The following is an 18,919-nucleotide window of genomic DNA, read 5'->3' as shown; positions in this document are numbered from 1 at the left end:
TTCCGACACTTAATGACAACGTACAAATTTTCATACAGTTCGTCGACCAAGTTGGCCACTTCATCTTCTTCGTTTTTGACAAATACATCTGTGTAAAGAATATATTATTGATATACATATGTACAGAGATATATGGTATATAATGTTACACCTTTTATACCTACCTTCAATTAACGCTATTCGTGGAATCTTTGTTAAAGTTAAATATTTAATTATTTTCGATTTCGAACTTATTTTAGGCATTTTATTCTTTTTGTCCATGTATGCTGTGTTGAAAATATTTTAACGCGTAACAACTGTTGTCGAAAACAAAGTGACAAGCTATAACAAATTTAACGAACAACGAATAACAAATAACAATTTGCGTGTGACATTATATTGAATAGAAGTTATTTCTGCACTATTTAAAATAAAATAAATTGGTAGAAGCGAACTAGTGAAGTGTTAGTGGATATAAAAGTTACGTGTAACAATCGGGGAACCACGCATTTTTAATAGTTGAACTTTAAATACAAATATCTTAAAAAGTCAGTGGCAAGGATATATACTACATATATATATTTTCTTTATCAAGAGAAACTCCTCTATCCATACATACCTATTTTGACCCCGAAATCGAAGGACGTTATTGTAAAATTTACCCAACATCACTTCCTAAGGAATGATAGATGTTTTTATTAAGTATATATATGTACACATATACATATTTATTTATATACATTACTTAATCTTTCGACACTAATGCCCCGGAATATCATAGACCACTTAAGTGATAAATATTATATAAATCGCCGCTGTATATACCAGTAGTTGTTCCATCAGCAAGGTAAATTTAGCGATTTGGTTCGTAATTGCTTCCTATAGATTCTAAAACAATATGCTAAAATCTAACATACTATATTAAGGAGTATTGATGATGGTTTCTTTTTTCTCTGGGCCCTTTCAAATTCATTACGACTTACAACATACCTTATACGCATCCTTCGTCAAAATATTTAATACAAAAGGAAACTACTTTTACGGTTTCTATATCAATTTAAAATTATTCAGTTTCTCACAAAAATTCACAAAAACACCCGACTTCAAAAAAATAAAGCAAACTTCTCGGTAATATCATGAATTTTTCGATTATCTTTATGCTTGAAGATTCACAGTAAATCACAATATTCCTGACGTTGTGAAATTTTTAATCGAATGCACAAATTTACAACCACGAAACTTTTCACTAAAAATCAATGCTTTTCGTCTCAGTTCAAACATGAAAACTTTTATTGCTCATTTTGCTGTTCCTCATAAAATTCGCACAGACACGAATCTTCTCTGCCGACTCGAGTCGGAAAATTTACCAATTTGCTTCTCTTTGTAGATAAATATACTTATCATTAGCTAAGCTCTAGCATTTCAATCCAATTTCTAAACATTTGTAAAAAACAATGCATATTTGTATTTAACATACAAAAATAATATGATATTTCTGAGCTCGTGTTAATATTCATATAAAACAGACGCAATTGCAGCTATGGAAAGAGTTTCAAAATAAAACGACAGAATCACTAAGCAGCGAACTGTTACGACAAAGAGCACACAGTGGGTTGTCCGTGCACGAAAGATTGAACCAGGAATAATGGGATGCCCAACTTATTCCAGTGTGAGAGCGCCTCAAAATAAGCGTTTTTTATAACATTTTCCATTATGGCCATATCGAACAAAACAACAATTTTTGGGCATTTATTAACCCAATACCCAACATTTAGTACGAATATAAATTACTAAATAGTGGTTATTTATTTTATGGAGAAACTATTTAAATCTTTTTAAAGAATATTATAACAACTGACTTTTGTCCTTTCAATACCCAATAATAGGATTTAAGGTTGTTAGCTCTCAATTATTAAAACTTTTTAATAATTTTCAATTGAAAATAATACTATGATGTTTCAAATTACAAAACATTTCATCAAATACCTTTAAATTTCACAAATTTATTTAATTTTCATTGTTTTGCATTTTTGATAAGAGGTCTTGAACGATGCAACAAATCCCTCCGTTTATACATTTTTTTGGTAAGATTTCGATCTGACCATCGCTCGTTTCCAATTGCTAAACGTCAAAACCTCCCCAATCCAGTCAACTGTCAAAGTTTAGGTGGTTTTGACGTTTAGCAATTGTTCTCTCACTTCCAGTGATAGAGGAGTTAGGCATCCCATTATTCCTGGATCGAACCCTCCGTTCTTCGGCGCTCGGTCGCAAACGAGCTGCGCAACAAAAGTGGCGGTGTATGAACCAACCCCATTAATCTAACGGGGCATCTCGACAGGATAAAATTTATTTCATACTAGCGAGTTACACTATTGCCTGTGGAAACTCAATATTGCTTTTTGCTTACAATATATAGAACACTAATGAGTTTGCCACATATTGTAAGCAATAAGATGTCACTTCAGCAGTTTGACAGCGCAGTTTTCATTTCTATGAACATTTCCAAGAGGCAACATATCCCATTTGCACATATGCCGACTTAATTTTCATTTCGGTAATATGTAATTTAGTAGAGCGAGTATTATTACGGTTGTGTTATATTATAAAAACATGTTCACAATAACATTTTTGCAAAAAAATAATACTTAATGTAATATTGTTAATTAACAGAAAAATTATGCAAATTGGGTTGGGAATGAGCGAAGTCTTAAATTTAATAAACTTATACAAGCATAAATCAAAATATCATTGCTCATTTTAAATTTATTATTTTAATTGGTAGCTAAAAATTATGCCGCAATTATTATATAGTAGTCCAAAAATATGACTTCTTATATTTTCCAGAAATACGTTTGTAAAAAAAAGGATCTTTTTCTTTTTTTTATTTTCCACATAGAAGATTTAAACAGTTCAAGAGGTCAAAACATCAGCTCGAACCTACCTACTCGACGGCATTTCGCAAATGATAAAATAAATTTTTCAAGAGCTCAAAACATACGCTACATCAGCTCGAACCTACCTACCCGACGCCTTTTCCCAAATGATTATGTTATGATAACAAATGCCCACATACAGATTTGGCAATGGCAATAGCCAAGAATTATAGATAATAAGAGATTACGCAATGCGCATGTTTGTTTTTAGTCAGCTGTTCCTGCTGACGTCACGGTTGACTTATTATTCGCCCGTGCCTTTGAATGTGAATTCGAACTGTATTTTCGCGTGTAGTATTAATTGTGAAATTTTATATTTTTTAAAATGAGTTGCGCAGTCTTCGGAAGCAATGTTAAAAATAGTGCTACGAAATGAAGATTTTTCCATTTCTCTTAGGATAAAACAGTGGATTAATTTTTGTGCACTTCGCGCCAGAAGAAATTTGCAGTTTGAAATGGGCAATTTGATTACAATAATTTTACTGTTATAACCAAACACTCTTGCAGGTTTAAGTTCGCGGAGTCTAACGAAGTTGCTACCTATCGCTTTTCTCACGTTAACCAGTTTAACTCCTGCGGAGGCTAATGAACGGCAGAAAAGGATGGAGTCTCGTTTAAACCAGGACGTTTTAGAAAATTTGTTTGGCGTAATCAGGTTAAAAGGCGGTCTTCACGATAACCCTGACAAGAAGGAGTTCAAGTATAGGCTGCGTTCCTATATACTTGGTCACAACGAAATCTATAACTACAGAAAACATTCTTATATAAAAATGTATTGATGTTAACAAATGTAAATATGTACTTACATACAAACTAAGTTTTTGCATACTAACCACTGTTTAATATCCTAATTATAATAATAATCTTAACTAACAATTTCTTCCATTTTTTCTATGCACGTATGTATGTATGTTTATGTTATATTTTTGCAGGTAATATTTTTCAACGTATGTCAGTTGATCTAAATTCCACTGCTCGAATTGAAAAAAATGATGACTTGGAGATTCTGAACAACGACGGACTTGAGAATTTGGCAGGGTACATCTGCCACAAACTCGGTAAAGGCAACCTCGAAATTTGTGCCAATTCAGAAAATTGTTCGTCTTATACTTGGGTGGATCACCTTTCTGAAGGAGGACTCTCAAAACCAACAGATATGATGATGGAGCATATGAGAGCCTTGCAAGCAGTATTAGACGATGTAAATATTACTGATTTGCATATTGTACAAATTACGTCCAGAAACACTTAGATTTAAATAATTTTGTAAATTGTAGCTCGAAAGTAAAAGTATGGTTTTTCAGAGCAAGAATGTATTTTAGGATTCGTTCCTTAAATAAGAACTTAATCGAACATATGTATAGCAAAAAAAGAAAATTAAATAAGACAATAAATTGATACTTGGTCACAAAATATTCAATCTTTTTATTTGCATAAATGTATATGGTTGAAAAAAACACAGGAAAGAGACAAAATTAAATAATACAATGAAACACAATTAAATGAATATGTAGGTAAATGTTCACTATAAAATATTCACTTATAATGATATTTTTTTATTAATATTCACTTATATTGATGTTAACTTTTGATGATATTCATGGTTTTGTATGCTTGCAATACAAAATTGCTTCTTATTGCAAAGAAAAACAAGCAACTGAAAATCAGCTGATTGTACGTTGATCAACCGTGACCATTGCGCAATCTTGTTTCTATCATTCTTGATTTCTTCAAGTAATTTCGACAGCTGCTTACGCATTGTGATTGATCGACATTAGAAGAGCAAGAGAGAATAAATAAAGAAAATAAACTTTGTGTGTAATATGTATGTATGCATTTGTGTAGTATTATAAATATTTTCATTGCGATTTAAGGAATGTTGTTGATGATTGGTAAGTTTTACACAACACTAGCTGACCCCGCAGTCGTTGTCCCGCGTGAAATTATGTATTTAGAAATGAAAAAGTTTAATTTATCATTTTACTTTTTTCTCAATGTATCGCAGCTTGATAAACAACATTTTTTGGTTTCTGTTCCGGTGTATAGAAAAGATGGTTTTTTGATATATATGGCCGAGTGAAAAACATAGCATTTCCAAATGTATACCATACACTATGCGACTATCCTTGTGTCTCAAATGCAATTTTCACTGGAAACTGAATACGTTTGAACTGAAATGGCAAATCGTTAGAACTCACAGGAATTCGTAGAACCAAGCATTCTGCTCCTTTGTATTCGAAAGCTGCGTCACAATTCCATTCAGGTTCCATTACACAGTTTCGGCGCCTGAAGATTGTGGAACATAATAACGACAGATCCAACTTTGAGACGCAAATGATGCCGAGGCATACCAAGCCTATTCAAAGAATTTAGAAATTCCACGATCGATCAGTTTGTATGAGCGCAAGTCTCCCGGAATTTGGCTTTGAATCTTCCAGTTTAAGTCAACAACATCGGTATTTTTGGCAGCTAACATTGCGCGTGCACTTAAGGAATTGTAGTTACGATAATTTGTCTAATGTCCGAATATTCGTGATGAGTTCATCTTTGGTGAATTGGTAAAGGGAAGATGGAATTGATATCAAACCACCGGAAGTATCAACGGGAATTTACCCATTTCCAATTCTTAGCGAATACGATGTAAAATGTCTTCGGTAATGTCATTTTTGTTCGTATTCCATAATTGACGCTGATTTGATGGCTGATCATCGCGAAAAGTGTGCGAACTTCATTCCAGTGATTATCATGTTCCAGCAATTGTAATTGTAATTGTATGTATAATATCAAGATATTTCCTAATAGAGCAAGTTCTCGCAAACGGTTCACTGACGAAAGTTGAGAAAAAACTCGTAAATGTTAATTTTGTTGCTGGGGTGTTTTCTCTGTCTGTACTGTATTCTCTGTGTTGAAATAGACTATTTGGTCATTCTCCAAATTAACTGCGAGACGCACAACAGTCGGAAAACGTTCATGAATCGCAAAAGTAAATATCATACAAAGCGCTTTATTGCAGTTCACGTATCGACCGTATCGTTCAAGATCAGTAACCGCCATGTTGCTTCCTTTGGTGACGTATTTACACACGTATTTTATCGATTACACCAAACTGCAATACGCAACATTGACATGACTTTTGAATGTGAATTAGACAACAGTGGCGAATATGGTACGACCCATATGTTGTCGACTTCGATGTGTTGTTAACTTCGATATTCACGCCTCTAAATTGAATGCTAAATGTTCTGCCATTGTCATCTGGTGAGCGACGCTGATACATTGGATATCCATCATTTCTAGTTTGTGTTTCCGAAAGAAAAGCACCTGGATAGTGTTTCGTACATTTATTGTCAGGCATACAAACCGAAGTGGTATTGTGATGTCCGTAAGGTACATGAACCATATTGGTTTCGTATAATTCTGCTTCTATCTCTGGATCAGGAATTTCCGCAGAAATGATTTCATCAATTTGATTTGGTATAACCACCATCCACCATCCAAAGAAGAATATGTGCGTGGGGCAAACCTCTCTTTTGCCACTCAACAGAGTACATCCAGCATCTAACAGCACCACATATACGTTGCTTTAAGATAAAGTTTACAAAACATTGCAACTGTTGTTTGAAAAGTTGTCCTCTGACATCGTGACGATCGCTTGCTGATTGCCCGCGATCCATAATTTCATTCGTATGTCATCGCATCCTGGGAATACTCGGTCATGTGCCATGGGCTGTCAATATACATACTTATGTTGATGCCAAAACGAACGCGACCTCTTCGTGGCATCGTAACAAATTTCAATCTGTAATTGAGCACTTTGTGTGAAACACACATAACGTTTTCACGGAATAAATTTCAATAATTTTTTTTTGAATAACCGGAATAAAGAAAGCAAACGACAAATTTGACAATTGAAAAACAAAAGGAAAAAAGTTGAAAAAAAAAATTTTGTATGAAAAAAAGTTATTTTTTTGGAATTGTCCAACTTTCCGACTTTTCCTCACGAAAAGCATTTTTTTATTTCTAAACTTTCCTCAATCCACAGCGAACAACCTCTGAAAATTTCATCAAGATTGGTTCAGCTGTTCTCGAGCATTAGCGTTACTAACAGTATTCATTCGTTTGTATGGGAAAAAGAAAAGGGCTCTTTTTAGGGGTTTTCCGGCAATTATTCGAATTTTTTTCGCCTTGAGCCTCAACGAACATTTTAAAAAAAGAATTGGCAAAATTGGTCCAGGCGTTTTTGAGTTATGCGCCAGCATTTAAATTCATGTTCGTTTTTATTTCCTTTTTAAATCGTATTTGAAAATTTATTTTCTTCTTAATATTTTTTTTTCGGAAAATTTTCCAGAATTTTCTTAAGTATTCTCCTTGTTTGGGCGGAGACCTGTACGAATTGGTGGTAATCACCGAAATCGGTCCAGGCGTTCTCCAGTTATAAGCGTAGTAACTAACGTCACTTTCTTTTATATATGTACATATATAGATTTCAAAAGTAACTATACTTCATAATAGTGGTTTTAACTATTTTGGGATGAATTTAACGATTACTTTGAATTTCCTTCAAGAAACAATTGTTGATTTCATGTTTCTTCGCAAAACCAGGTTTGCCATTTTCGCATTTTATTAAAAAAACATATTAAAAATTAGTACTAGATTTCTTTAGAGCTGCATACTAGCACAAGTAAATTTATCGCAAGAAAGTTTCTTGGCCGTTTCTTAAGCGTTTTTTTATATGAAGTTTTTACATTTCTTGAGAGCTGGATACTAAGCTTTAACCCTGAAATCGTGGGATGGTATACTAAAACTTCCCCGAGTTTTGTTCTAATGTGGAGCTTATACTACATATGTACGTTCCCACCAAAACTTTTAAGTGATTAGATGACATTTATAGTGGAATTCTGTAACCAGTCTCTTGTCACTATTTGAGACATTTTGAGGTAAAGTCTCAATTTGTGACTAGTTACTATTCACTGAACAGTCTGTAGGGTTGGTCTCAAAATACGGACACAAATTTGAGGCCTGATGGTTAGCAGGTCACAAAACTAAAAAGAACTCTTGTTTGCCAATTTGAATATACTGAAAAGAGATCATCATAGATATTAATCGATTGTCGTTTTTTTATACTTTGTAAGCAACTCAAACACGAAAAGGTTAAAAATAAACCAATTTTACATAAATTTCGTAAATATTATGAGACAAAGTCAACAAATATATTTTTATTTTTATTGGTAATTATTATTTTTGACTCTGTTAAAGAAATTTTAATATTTGTTATCGCCATATTTATTTTCATTCAAGTGTAAAAACATTTCTGAATAATGAAATGTAATAGATTTTGAGACTATCAAAAAATTGTCTCTAACTTAAAATTTCAAATTTAGAGACTTGAGACTGTATCAGGTGTTTGTGCCATTCAAGAATTCACATCGCTTAATATTTATGAAAAGAAAACATTGTTCGATAGTATTTTGTTATAAAAGCCGTCTCCTTTTAAATATTTTCCATATAATGGAAAAATGGCCGCATTTTTTATTTGGGAAGTCGAGTTTCGGGTGAATTCAAATTCATTGCGTTTAATCCATTTGTATATTTACATTTTTTTCTTGTTGCAGTGTCTAAATCAGCTGTGAAAAGATAATAAATTTCCAATGCTGACAAGTAGATGGCGCAAAACCAGAGTCGCACCGAGAGATTTAGAGTGGATCAGTTCTCTTCGATGAAGTGGTTTTCAACTGTCATTTTTGTATAGCGAGATCTTGATAAATTTATAAGATTAATGGGATAAACCAGGGATGAGCACATTTTTAGCCCGCAAAGTTAGCAAAGTGCGCACGAGGGCTAGATGAGGGGAATATCAGTTTACGGCGGGAAGGGCATAAAATGTTGCGAAAAAAATCAATTACATTCCTCCATAAAATGTTCATCGCAGAATGGTTGCGGCAATATTGATATTGTACTCAAATTAAAGAGCGGCAGTTAACTTCATATCGGAATTGTACAGTTGTGTGAACAAAAAGCGGTAAACATAATTTGAAGGTTTTAGAGTTTCGCATTTACATATATTTGTTTTTATTTACCTTTGCACGGTGGGAAATTCTAATCACTGGTAGGTAAAATTATATGAGTTATACTTGTATCTAAAAACAATTGTATTTAATAAGAAAACAGCACATTTTAAAACTTCACAACAACTTATGGTTGTTCCTATTCTGTTCACACCACTGTACATGCGATAGAACAGTAATGGTGGTGATGCCAGTTGTAAAGATTCATTTAAGCTACTGGCCAAATGAGCCTCAGCGTACTACACCAGCATACAACCCTACATAGAGGCGCAACACCGTCACACCACATTCATCATTTCACCACACACGTTCCACAACATTTACCCACACAACATCCACAATGTCACCGCTACAGCAGATCTAGCAGCTGACCGCCTCCCCACACCAAAACGCTAAAAAAGGAATAACGGGTAGCGGGCCGGCCTCCTTTTTCGACATCACACTCAAGAAAACAACATCAGCGCGCTCGACCTCTTTTGTACATCTTTTTGCGACAGTGATCTTTTCCGATTTTATTAAATTGTGCTTTTTATTTTCAAAAAAAACCTGCTTTTTCCTTTTGATCAAATAAATACATACGGTGATACCTTCGTCAGAGAAGGAAAAAAGGTAGTTTTCTTATTCAAGGTGATGATATTTGTAATGCAGTGAAAATGGTCCTTCGAGCCCTAGTGAAAAGCACTACGGGAAATTAACCAAAAATACTCAATTAAAAATGGTTATTACAAAGTGAACAAAACAAAAAAGAATAAGGTGATTAAAGAGTGGGAGCCGAAATGAAAGTGAAGTAACACACATACTTACATATTAAAAGTGCAAAACAAAAAAACAAAAACACGGAATTAAGTTTTTAAAGAAAGACAAAAGTGGAAAAAAATTAAATGACACACACACACATATACATTTTAAAAGTGAGGAAAAAAAAATAAAAAATAATTTCATACATGCATATGTTAGGTACATGGTCAACAAGTGAAACAAGATCTTATTAAAACAAGAAAAAAAAATTAAAAAGGGAGCGAAAAGCTAAAATATCTATACACATAATAAAAAAGAGCGGGCGCGAAAACAAAAACAAATAATTAATAAATAAATTAATAATCGCGCGGGCGCGAAAATAAAACAAAAACATCACAACAAAATTACTAACCGCGCGGGCCGGAAAGAAGAAAAAAAAAAACAGCAACAGGAGGGAGGAAAGGAACGCACTCGGTAGGAATCGCCGACGCAGAGCACTGCTGCACACTAAGTATTCTAAACCCATGCCGCTGGAGGAAATCTAAGTGAGTGGTATCGTTTCCATGTATAAAGACATATATACTATTAGCTGACCCCGCAGCCGTTGTCCTGCGTGAAATTATGTGTTTTGAAATGAAAAAAAGTTGAAATTATATTGTGTCATAATTTTTAGATTTCTGTTCTGGTGCGTTAATATACAGAGAAGATGGGTTTCCAACTCGTCAACACGCAACATACTATATATCTGGCCGTGTAAAAACATAGCATTTCCCGGTTTCCTTGTGTCCTGTTGATTGTCAACGCAAAGGCAATTTTCCCTGGAAATTGAATACGTTTGAACTGAAATGGCTGTCCCTTGTATTCGATAACTGCGTCATAATTAGTCGGGTTCCATTACACAGTTTCGGTGCTTGAAGATTGTGAAACATAATAACGACAGATCCAACTTTGAGACGCAAATGATGCTGGGGCATACCAAGCCTCTCCAAAGAATTTGGAAATTCCACTGGATAATTTACGGTTTCCTCTTCCTTGTCAAGACGATCGATCGCTTTATATGAGCGCAAACCTCCCGGAATTTGACTTTGAATCTTCCAGTTTAAGTCATTAACATCGGTATTTTTGGCAGCTAAAATTGCGCGTGCACTCAAGCAATTGCAGTTACGATAATTTGGCCAACGTTTGGATAAACATTCGTGATGAGTTACTCTTCCGTTGAAGTGAATTGACAAAAGGGAGGTGAAATTGATATCAAACCACTGGAAGTATCAACCGAAATTTTCCCATTTCCAATTCTTAGCGAATACAATGTAAAATGTCATCGGCAATGTCATTTTTTCGTATCCCATAATTAACGCGAATTTAAAGGCGGATATGTCGAAATGATCTTCGCGAAGAGTATGCGAACTTCAGTGGCATGCGAAGTACTATCGCATTGTCCTTCGTCTGTTTCAAGTGATTATCATGTTCCAGGAAATGCTACTGCTGGCATGCTTCTCAAAATGTTGCACACACTGTACGATTCACAATACGCAATGACTTAAATGAAGTTGAACCGCGAGACGCACAACAGTCGGAAAACGTTCATGAATTGCAAAAGTAAACATCCTACAAAGCGCTTTATTGCGGTTCACATATCGACCTATTTGATACTGCTGATCTCATAGTGTTCAAGGCCAATAACCGCTATGTTGCTTTCTTTGGTGACGTACTTGCAAACGTATTTGATCGATTACACCAATCTGCAATATTCAACATTGACATGAGTTTTGAATGTGAATTAAACAAAAGGGGCGAATATGGTACGACCCATGTGTTGTCAACTTCGATGTGTTGTTAACGTCGATATTCACGCCTCTAAATGCTAAATGTTCTGCCATTGTCGTCTGGTGAGTGACGCCGATACAGTTAATATCCATCATTTCCCATTCCCGTTTCCGAAAGAAAAGCACATGAGTAGTGTTTCGTGCATTTATTGTCAAACATACAAACCAAAGTGGGATTGTAAGGTTCGCAAGGTCCATGAATCATATTGGTTTTCACCACTTCGTATAATTCTGGATCTACCTCTGAATCAGGAATTTACGCTGAAATGATTTCATCAATTTGATCTGGTGTAATCACCATCCGCATCCAAAGAAGAATGTGTGCGTGCGGCAAACCTCTTTTTTGCTACTCAACAGAACACATTCAGCATCTAACAGCATCTTATATACCATAGGTTGCTTCAAGATAAAGACCATCAAACATTGCAGCTATTGTTTAAAAAGTCGTGCTGTGATATCGTTACGATCGCTAGCTGATTGACCGCGATCCATAATTCCGCACGTATGTCATCGCATTTTGGGAGTACTTCTTGCCTTTCTTTGGGCTGCCATACGTTGATGGCAAAAAGAACGCCGACCAATATTAGCGCCACCTCTTCGTGGCTTCGTAACAAATTTCAATCTGTAATTGATCACATCGTCTCAAACATACATAAAGTTTTCACTGAATAATTTTCAATAATTTTTCCTTTGGATAGCCGGAAGAAAAAAGTAAGCGACCGCAATTGAACGATTCAAATAATTTACAAATCAAAATATTGAAAAACAAAACAAACAAAAATTGAAAAAAAATGTGTATGGAAAATGTTACTTTTTGGAATTGTCCAATTTTTCGACTTCTCCTCATGAAAAGTATAAGGTATTTTGTTTCTAAACCTTTCCCGATCCACAACAAACAACCTTTAAAAATTTCATTAAGATTGGTTCAACCGTTCTCTTAGTGTTACTAACAAACAAACATTCATATTTATTGTAACGTTTGTATGGGGAAAAGAAAAAGGCTATTTTTAGGGGTTTTCCGGAAATTATTCGAATTTTTCTCGCCGTAAAAACCATCTTTGAACTTCAACGAACATTGAAGAAAGAGAATTGGCCAAATTGGTCCAGGCGTTATTGAGTTATGAGCGTATGTACATACATTTTGGCGATTCATTTTTATTTATATAGATTATATGTATGTTATTATGTATGCATGTTCAAATGCGATTTAATGCGTGTATATACATACATAAAAACGGTAATTTTAAGAACCGCCTTAACGACCGAAAATTAATATCAAACTGCTTCAATTTTCGGTAATTTACGGGAAAACTGAAAATTCTGCTATCAAAAAGGAAAAAAAACAGTTTGGTAAAATATATATATAATGTATATATACATATATAAAACAAAAGAAAAAGGAGAGAAGAAAAGAGAAACGAACATACATACATATCTGTCTGGGGCAAACATACTTTCATAAATATAATACATACATATTTACATTGCTTAAGCACATACATACTTACACGCATAAACTTTCACACATTTTCTTTTGAAATATGTTTTTCCCAACTACAGTCGAACTTCCATAACTCGAACTTCTTTAACTCGAATTTTCTCTAACTCGAACTAAATGGGTTGGCAGTAGCATTAAGAGAGTAATTAACATATAAATTTCCTTCCGTAACTCGAACTTCCATAACTCGAAGTTCTCCATAACTCGAACGAAAATACATAATTGTGACTTCTATAACTCGAAGTAATGTGCTTTTCTCTCATTCTACAACTCGCAGTATCCTGGCCTATAACTCCAAGGCCTGGATGACTGGCCAAATTTTTGAAGAATGGGTTCTAAATTTGGATAAGCGCTTTCAAAGTACTGGCCGAAAAATTTTATTGTTTATTGAAAATTGCCCAGCACATTCTAAAGACGTACAAAGCAAACTGAAAGCCATTGAACTGGCATTTTTTCCACCGAATATGACCTCTAAATTACAGCCGCTGGATCAGGGAGTAATTCAAAACTTGAAAGTTTTTTATCGTACCAGAATAGTAAAAGAAGCACTAAAGCGTATAGAAGCAAACGAAAAACAAGATATTACACTTACGGATTGCATCAATCATGTAACAAAAGCTTGGGATATTGACGTTAAAATTCAAACCATAGCGAATTGCTTCAAAAAAGCTGGATTTGGTCAATACTCTGAATGGGAAGAGGAAGATGACATACCTCTGAGTTTTTAAGTACTACTGATGAATATCGAAATGTAATTGAAGCTGATTACGAAGCATGGTTAAAAGCAAACAAAATAACTTGCAGTGCTACTCTTCAGGATTATATTGCAGAAGATAATGATCTTTGCACAACTGGCTTTCCTACAGATGCTGATATTGTTGAGAATTACTGCCCTGAATTAGATGATCCAATATTAAGCGGAACGGAGAGTGACGGCGAGGGATCGGTAGAAGAAACTATTCACCAGCCTCCAAATGCTTTCCGAACATTGAGTTTATATTTGCAAACAAATGACACTACAACTGATGAGCACTATACGGCTTTAAACAAATTAGATTAATTTTTTACTGAAAATACAAAAAAAAAAAAAAATTTTTAGTCACTAATTTCTGAATACTTCACTTCACTATAACTTATTACAGTTTTCTGTAATATGTGTTTTAAACAACAAATACATATTCATCATTTAATATACTCTAAAGTAGCAATTGAGTTTCTTTTAAAAAAAAAAATTTTTTCTATAACTCGAAGTCTCCCTAAGTCGAAGTTTTTTTTGGGATAATAGTGATTCGAGATATGGAAGTTCGACTGTATGTACATATTTTTATGAGAGAAAATTCATCAACATATTTTAACTACATATCTATAACTTCATATATATACATATATAAAAGTATAATTATATATACATATTATATAATGATTATATGAATATGCATTACAATAATTATGCTGAAATTATAAAGAAGTAAAGTACATAAGAAAACAAAATAAAAAAATTTTTCATACTTACATATGTATTTACATATATCCAAGTGCAGACGGTCAATTACCTGCGTTTCACCATTTCTCTTTACCTCCGTACCGCGAAAATTAAGAAATACGCATACATATATACACATATTCCGTGCTATTTCGTTTACAAGTTTTTTAAATAAACAAAATAAGTCAATGCTACCCATCATTCAAAGGACAGTTATTTTAAATTGTCAAAAATATATTCAACTTTACATTTGAAAAATGTCAAACCATAAATCATTTTATTTCATATTAAATTCACATATGTTAGTTGGCTGGAAGCAGTTGCCTAGCCGGTGGTGATAATTAAAAAGTTTTGTTGTGGAAAGTGCTAAGAGTTGTGTAAAAATTGTTTAAGACTGATATTATAATTGGATAAGTGCATATATATATGTACATATATTAGGCCGAGTCGATTTGTGGGAAGGCAAAAACATCGCCCATTGCTCTATGAAAACCATATTCTAGGGATCAAAATAAGATACTTTGCCGAAGGAACCATACCACTGAAACGAATTTTGATGTCTCCCAATTTGGGTCGAAATTTTGGATAGGGGCAAATTTTGAAAAATCCCACTTTGACCCATTTAGAGTGCTCCAATCGAGTCCAAATGTATGACCGATCCCCACTAACTTTGGACGGCCGATCCACCCTGCCAGTGGCACACCCCTGGAACTCCCCTGGGGGGCTCCCCATACAATCATTTCAAAAAATCACCATTTTTGGTGTTTCAGCTAAATTGCTTTGTTTTTCTTTATTTTTATTTATTGATTTATAATAATATCTATTTTTTCTCTTAAGAAATTTATTTAGTCAGAACATATGTAAATGAAAAAAATTAATTTAAGTGATGATCTTAAACTAACAATAAACAATTGTGTTTGCCCTTGAGATCGCAAATGATCCTAAACTAACAATAGACAAGAAACAATTATGTTTGCCCTGAAGATCGCAAATGATCTTAAACTAACAATAGACAATTGTGTTTGCCCTTGAGATCGCAAATGATCCTAAACTAACAATAGACAAGAAACAATTATGTTTGCCCTGAAGATCGCAAATGATCTTAAACTAACAATAGACAATTGTGTTTGCCCTTGAAAACACTTATGCTTAAGATATGTGTACATACTGTCGGTATGTACAGTAGATTAGTATTAAGATGTGTGTATGCACTCAGCATATGATGCATACATAAATTAGGATAAGGAATGCTATAAATAAAAGAGCTCTGGGCAACCAGAGCTGAGTTCTATTTAACAACCGAAACCCTACGCGTCTTACTTTACAATTACCATTTCATTCTTATTACCTTAAAAAGTTAACAATGAATCCACCATCCTCTACACCGCAAGATGAAGCAACTACATCAACAACTATCGAAAACCCAATGAGTCATATATCCAAGCATGATGTTACTGTTTTTGGTGTGTCTACTGATTTGACTGATCTTAATTTACCAACCCATCTGGATATCTTGAGATATTATTTTTACTTAAGCGAACGTGCTAAAACAGAACAAAAAAAGTTTTCCCATAAATAATTCACTATTCAAGTACAAGATAAGTTGATTGGAATTTGGGAAAAACTTGGTATGGAAATGGTATGGCATTGGTTTGTTTGCCTTCTACACTTCAACGAACTTCCGTTTCGGCATTTGTTTGAAGCCAAGAAGTTTGAAAGTAAAAAAGACTTCAAACATTAATTTTTTTTAATTTCGTTTATATAACTCACTTAAATTAATTTTTTTCATATGTTCTGACTAAATAAATTTCTTAAGAGAAAAAATAGATATTATTATAAATAAATAAATAAAAATAAAGAAAAAACATAGCAATTTAGCTGATTTTTTCATGTAAATCACCAAAAATGGTGATTTTTTGAAATGACTGTATGGAGAACCCCCCAGGGGTTGTGCCACTGGCATGGGTGGATCGGCCGTCCAAAGTTAGTGGGGGTCGGTCATACATTTGGACTCGATTGGAGCACTCTAAATGGGTCAAAGTGGGATTTTTCAAAATTTGCCCCTACCCAAAGGTTCGACCCAAATTGGGGGATATCAAAATTCGTTTTAGAGGTATGGTTCCTTCGGCAAAGTATCTTATTTTGATCCCTAGAATATGATTTTCATAGAGCAATGGGCGATTTTTAAATCGACCCGCCCTAATATATATATACTAAAATATTTGAACATTATAGCATTTTTTACCGAAATATATGTTTTAATATGAATTTTATATAATAAACTCATAAAAATGTTAAATGCAAAGTTAGAACGGAATTTGGTACACCAATTTCACCTGTACCGATCTACGTGCTATGAAACAATCAGTTTCCGTCCTATCGTTTTTTGAGGAAAAAGCTTATTTTTTGCGTATGAAATTTCATAAATGAGCTTAAAATAAGTAAACACAATTCAGAGGCTTACTTTTTCTAAAGCTATGATTCTTCATTGGTGGAATTTAAATTAGTTGCAAAACAGTTTACATCAAATATTTCGGGAACTCCCTGCTTAATATTTATAAAAAACATGTAGCACGAAAATAGGCTTCAGTTTTTAATTTTGTGCCTAATTCCGTTCTATAGGCCGCAGTTGGGAACGGTGTGTTTCTAATTACGTTTCAATTCATTTTAACAGAATCACACAGAAATTACACAGGAATCATTAAATTTAGCTCTTGAAGAAATAAAAAGCAATGGGATGACATGTTACAAGGCTTCAAAGTTATAGTGTTCCGAAGAAAATCTACTGGACAAAATTAAATACAAGTATTCAAAAGGCTGCCCAGGATCTCCAGCTGTGCTAACGACAGAAGAAGAAAGTTTTATTGTCAAATGGGTTTGTTATCTGGCGGAAATAGGCTTTCCAGTAACAAAATATCAACTTGTAAACTGCGTTACTATCTTGGTTAAGGAAATAAATTAAAAATAATTCCGAAGAATTTTTACAAAGTTTTGAGAAAAGATTGCCGGCTGAAAAGCTTAAACTGTTTATTGAGTGCAGCGGAACTTGGAAGGGTGATGTTAAAGACGAAAACTTATTTTACTTTTGGAGAAGTGTTAAGAATGAGCAAACAAGCAGCTACATTGCAAGTATTTCTATTTCCGATCTTAATATTACGAGTATTTTAGCTAACAACGACTGTTTATTGGATATCGAAAACATGAGTATTGATTTCATAGATTCCAATGAAGAATTAGTTAACAAACATAATTTGAGCAGCTCAACTCCATCTTGTGCCGTGAAGTCCAAGCAGCGTGAAGTAGTACATATATTGGACAGTATACCTTGCCCAGTAGCTCAAGCCATTAACTTCGAAGACATCCCAACAACTGTCAACCATCCACCAAGACCTCAGTTGCCCCCTAGGGAGGCGAATGACAATGCAGACGTGGTTAATATTAATTCGAGAACACCACCAAAAAGAACAATTAATGCAATAGAAATAAAAAAATCTGAATTTCCAACGCCTTTCAAAAATGCTCTTTTCTGGCCAGAGCCCCAACCAGTGAACCCGAACAAAAAAATTGTCAAGAAAAAATTAACCCCAACTGTCGCCACTGCTTCTGAATACATTGAGTATCAGCGACGCTTGGATGAAGAAAAAAAGATTAAGAAAGAAAAGATAATTTTAAAAAAGAAAGAAAAGCAAGGTTTAAAGGTGAAAGTAAGACGGAACATTAATAATAGTTTTAATCCAGGAGACTATGTTGTAGTAAGGTATGAAGGCGAGAAATTTCCTGTGCAGGTGTTAAAAGTTACTAATGGGAATCCAGAAAAATTTCAAATCAAAACCATGACAATGAGTGGATCTAACTGGAGTTGGCCAGGAAAAGAAGATATTTTAGAATACGACGCCGATGAAGTAGTTAAAAAAATTAATTTACCTCAGCCTATAAATAAGAGAGGAATATTTTCAATACCTGATATGTAATAAACTAAAATTTAATATTGAACTGACTTTATGTATATTAATGTAATTGAAATTATTTTATTTCACGTACAAGCAATTGATTGTATACAGTTTTACTAACTAAATACTTATTATTTTATGTTTATATATCGCATCAAATGCATAGCTGACAAATAATGTTATTAAAATATTTGAAGTTATTTTATTTTATCTAACTAAGTAATTTTCTATGTGATTTATGTGAATAAAAATGTTTCGTTGTGTTCCACGTATAAACTGTGTAAGTTTTACTGACAAATTGCTAGGAATAGTTGAAATAGGAACCTTTTCTAATGTAGCACGGAATTAGGATTTTGACAAAATTTTAGCACGGAATTGGGGCCAATTGAGTGTTTCAGAAAAGCATTAATAACAAAAAAACGGTACAAAAATTCTATCATTTGAAAA

General features: G+C 33.8%; 2 protein-coding genes across 28 annotated transcripts in view; one reads left to right on the top strand and one right to left on the bottom strand.

Moving 5' to 3' along the window:
- LOC126766223 (calcium/calmodulin-dependent protein kinase type 1-like) overlaps positions 1 to 1,606 on the bottom strand; it is a 130,856-nt gene extending 129,250 nt beyond the window's left edge. For 2 of the 26 annotated variants that reach the window (XR_007668747.1, XR_007668746.1), the window contains exons 1-2: positions 970 to 1,323; positions 165 to 296 (exon numbers count right to left, since the gene is read on the bottom strand). The gene's annotated coding sequence lies outside the window, so the exon portion shown is untranslated. The other 24 variants (XM_050484119.1, XM_050484120.1, XR_007668734.1 and 21 more) reach the window with 23 other exon arrangements.
- Positions 747 to 18,630, top strand: LOC126766169 (uncharacterized). Of its 2 annotated transcripts, none has more exons than XR_007668708.1 (2): positions 747 to 826; positions 3,845 to 4,325. XR_007668708.1 is itself a non-coding variant. In XM_050484062.1 (2 exons), the coding sequence occupies exon 2, from the start codon at positions 17,723 to 17,725 to the stop codon at positions 18,491 to 18,493; it is 771 nt and encodes a 256-aa protein (XP_050340019.1). In that variant the 5' UTR covers positions 759 to 826; positions 17,197 to 17,722; the 3' UTR covers positions 18,494 to 18,630. The 2 variants fall into 2 exon arrangements, 1 of the variants encoding a protein (XP_050340019.1); XM_050484062.1 differs by lacking the exon at positions 3,845 to 4,325 and adding an exon at positions 17,197 to 18,630 and having other exon boundaries at positions 759 to 826.
- The last annotated feature ends 289 nt before the right edge of the window (positions 18,631 to 18,919 follow it).

The sequence above is a fragment of the Bactrocera neohumeralis genome, unplaced genomic scaffold (genome assembly GCF_024586455.1).
Source record: "Bactrocera neohumeralis isolate Rockhampton unplaced genomic scaffold, APGP_CSIRO_Bneo_wtdbg2-racon-allhic-juicebox.fasta_v2 cluster11, whole genome shotgun sequence".
Lineage (NCBI taxonomy): Eukaryota > Metazoa > Arthropoda > Insecta > Diptera > Tephritidae > Bactrocera > Bactrocera neohumeralis.
The sequence above is the reverse complement of the archived record's forward strand: the minus strand, read 5'-3'. Positions and strand labels throughout refer to the sequence as shown.